Source organism: Alligator sinensis, unplaced genomic scaffold (genome assembly GCF_000455745.1).
Source record: "Alligator sinensis unplaced genomic scaffold, ASM45574v1 scaffold628_2, whole genome shotgun sequence".
Classification (NCBI taxonomy): Eukaryota; Metazoa; Chordata; order Crocodylia; family Alligatoridae; genus Alligator; species Alligator sinensis.
Window position 1 is genome coordinate 6,876,069 of NW_005841833.1, and position 3,356 is coordinate 6,879,424.

General features: G+C 59.7%; 1 protein-coding gene across 1 annotated transcript in view; it reads right to left on the reverse strand.

The window, feature by feature from the left end:
• TTC28 (tetratricopeptide repeat domain 28) overlaps nt 1-3,356 on the reverse strand; it is a 252,570-nt gene that overhangs the window by 19,444 nt on the left and 229,770 nt on the right. Inside the window, exon 13 of the mRNA XM_025199735.1 lies at nt 1-116. This exon is cut by the window's left edge and continues 21 nt beyond it. Coding sequence (XP_025055520.1) covers nt 1-116 — 116 coding nt within the window. The remainder of the gene's footprint in view (nt 117-3,356) is intronic.

A 3,356-nucleotide genomic window follows, 5' to 3' on the forward strand; every position in this document is an offset into this window, starting at 1 on the left:
CCATCCTCAGGAAGCCGGTGGGGTCCGTCACCGAGTTCAGCTTGTTGTTCATCTCCTCGAACTGCTGGTCCATGATGTCCCCGGCTTCGCTCTCCGTCTCGCTGCTGGCACAGGCTCTGCAGGGGACAGCGGGGAAAAGGGGTCACCGGAGAGAGCCGCGGGGCAGCTCCCTGCCAAACGTTCGCCAGGGCCGGGCAGGGAGAAGGGGGAGCATGGGACCTCGGCTGGAGCCCGTGTCAGGAGAACCCCCTCCCGCCTCGGCATCCTCCAGGGGATTTGCCCGTGTGGCCCACCTGATGGATTCTGGATCCCAACGCTCATGCCTGCCGCAGGCCCTAGGTGCAAAGCCACAGCCTGATGCAGCGAGACCGGAGCCTCCACAAGTCTGGGCTCAGGCCGGTGGGGTCTCGCTGGGGGCCTGGGGACAACCACCCTCCCCAGCTCTCACTTAGCCCTTCCCATCCCTGTTGTCCCCTGCCTCTCCCTCTCCCATGACCTGCCCAGGGCCGCCTGCCGTGCCCTATCAGCCGGGGAGAAACAAGCCGTCCAAGCCCAGGTGGACAGCTCCAGCGCCAGCTTCCAGCAACGCCGGGACACACTGTCGCACCGGGCACTGCTCCGAGTGGCGGGGGGGGGGGCGGGGGACAAAAAGCACACAGCCTGGGAAGGGGGCAGCAGGAGACAGCAACTTGCTCTCAGCGCTGCCACCTCGCACCATACCTGGTACTCCCCAAACTCCAGGATCTGGAGCCTTGCGTCCTCCCACGAATCTCAGCTCTCGCTTGGGAACAGGAAACACATTTGAAGCTGTGGAGAGCTGCAGCGCGCGACCCAGAAAGGCTCCAAAAGCAGTAGGGCAAGTACAAGAGCGCAGGATTGCAATGCTTGGGCTTTTGGGATCGGTGGATGGCTGGCACGCTGGCTCCCCAGATGAGGGTGTGGGATGTGAACACGTCCGTGCCAACAGGGAGCACGCATGATGCTGGCAACCAGTATCTACATACAGTGAATGCGATGGGAGCCCACGGGCTCCTTGTCCCAATAACTCTTCACAATGAACAAGTGGCGCTTTCTAATTCTTTGCATGGGAGTATGCCTCAGCCTCAAAGCCTGCGTCCTTTTCCCAGCTCAACAGCTACATGAACCACATGGACCCCACCAACATCCCTCCCCTCCACAGACACCCGGGCAGCCCGGCAGAGAACGGCTGCAATCAGCCGTCTTGTAGGCACACAATGTCCGTTGCCACCTAGGTACGTTGTGCCAGTCTGTCTGTCCTCCCGTTCTCTCTTCTGCCTTTGCACCAGTCAACACAGTTGGGAAGCCAAACACTTTGGTCTCCGATTTTTGGGGCTCACCTTCTCCCCCCGCTCACAACCCACACGGGTCACACGTGGCTCTCGGCGTGCTTGCGCTCTGCCCGTCTGCTTCTCAAGGGCCACAAGCGGTGTGTGTTTGTATTACAGCCTACTGCCGCCAAGATTTACTGCCATCGGGGTCTTCAGCCGGTGATGCGCTGAAGAGACTGCCCAACTTGTTTAGCTTTTCCAGGATTAACTTAATAATTTTAATGCTAACAAAGCTGGCTGGAAAGTCTCAAGGAAATGGAAGGACCCTCAAATAATTTCTCTAGCAGCAGGTCAGGGTTTTACTTGGCGGATTTCCACCAAAAGACAGAAACTCCGTATCTGGTTTTCCTTATGGTCCCAATACCGCTGCCTCCCTGTTAAAGCTCTGTCTCTGGCTGGCAGCGAGCGCCCTGGCCAGCCTCTCCCCAGGAATGCAGGTGACATTTCTGGCCGGTTGGACTGGAGGCCAGTTGCTCCAGCCAGGCCTGCAGACTATGCAAACTCAGCGGCTATTGGGAAGAGATTTCCATTCATAAACTGCTCATAAATTGTGAGCCAGCTGCCAAGACTCTTCCAAGCAGCCCATGAATATGCAGAGCTTGAAAGTCCCGGGCTATAATTTCTGTCTCCATTTATGAGCTTTCCTGGCGACAGCACCTGAGCTGAAGTCATCACGGGGCCAACCACTGTCACAGGCAGGTCGGGTCTCTGCGGCTCTGCAGACTGGTCCCTGCGGGCTCTGCTGGGACACGGCTCCCCGTCCGGGGCTTTCCCTGCCACTCACAAGGGCCCACGTGCTCCTCCAGGCCTCAGGCACCAGCCCGGAGACTGCACTTGTGCTCAGACGGCTGCTGCGGGCAGGTGGATTGCGGCTCCCTGGCTCGAAGAAGGGCTCAGACGGCTGAAGAAGCAAGGGAGGAGGGCGGCGCTCCGGCGGCAGAGACCTCTGGGCACGTCTGTTCTCTCCCCGCATGGGGGCCAGGCATGCACCGCAGACAGCGGCACCAGCGGAGGACACGTGCGGCGCAGGCACTGAGCGAGAGGCGCCAGTCCCAGCCATTGCGCCCCGCAGGGCAAGCAGGCGGCAGGGAGTTGGTACCCAGCGCTGGGAATCCCGCCCCGCTGGAAAAGCAGCCCCGGAACAAAGGGCAGCGCAATTACCGAGCGCGGCAGCGAGAGCAGCTTTGTGTCACCAACACGTTTATTGGAACGGAGTGACTGTTAAGTGCCAGTCCCACCTCTCCCTGCCTATTAGGAGTCGCACATCGTGTTATTAGTGTGAGCTCATCAAAGGCTAATAACAGGCCTCTGCTGTCTGTGGCAGCCCTAGGAGCCCTGGCTGTGTCGCTTCAAACACGTCACCTTCATTAAGCACAATTATGGACGCGGCTGCGGTGCCAAGATGCCCCATGGAGTTGGCTTGTGGCCCTCAGGGCTGTTGCCCAAACCTGTGTAGGCAGGAGGGTGCTGGCGTCTCCGCGCGGAGAGGAGGCTGCATGTCCCAACATTATAACTCACCCCCCACACGCACATTTTGGGTGATGTTTTCTCCCGGGCCCATGACAACCAGAGGCCAAGCCAGCGTGGGGAGGTGCCCTCGCCAGGGCCTGGCTCCACTCAGCCCCTCCCGGCACGCTTCAGAGCCTGCGTCCAGCACCTCCCTGCAGAAAGACCTGGATAGGTTGCAGAGGTGGGCTAGCAAAAACAGGATGCGTTTCAATACGGACAAGTGCAGGGTGCTGCACTTGGGCAGTAGTAACCGGCAGCACACTTATGAGATGGGAAACTCCCTTCTTGACGGCACGGAGGCAGAAAGGGATCTTGGAGTCGTCATTGACTCCAAGATGAACGTGGGCCAACAATGCGAGGTCACAGTCGGCAGGGCTAACTGGACCCTATCGTGCATCCACAGGTGCATCTCGAGCAGGTCCAAGGAGGTGATCCTCCCCCTCTACGCGACACTGGTCAGGCCACAGCTGGAGTACTGTGTCCAGTTCTGGGCACCCC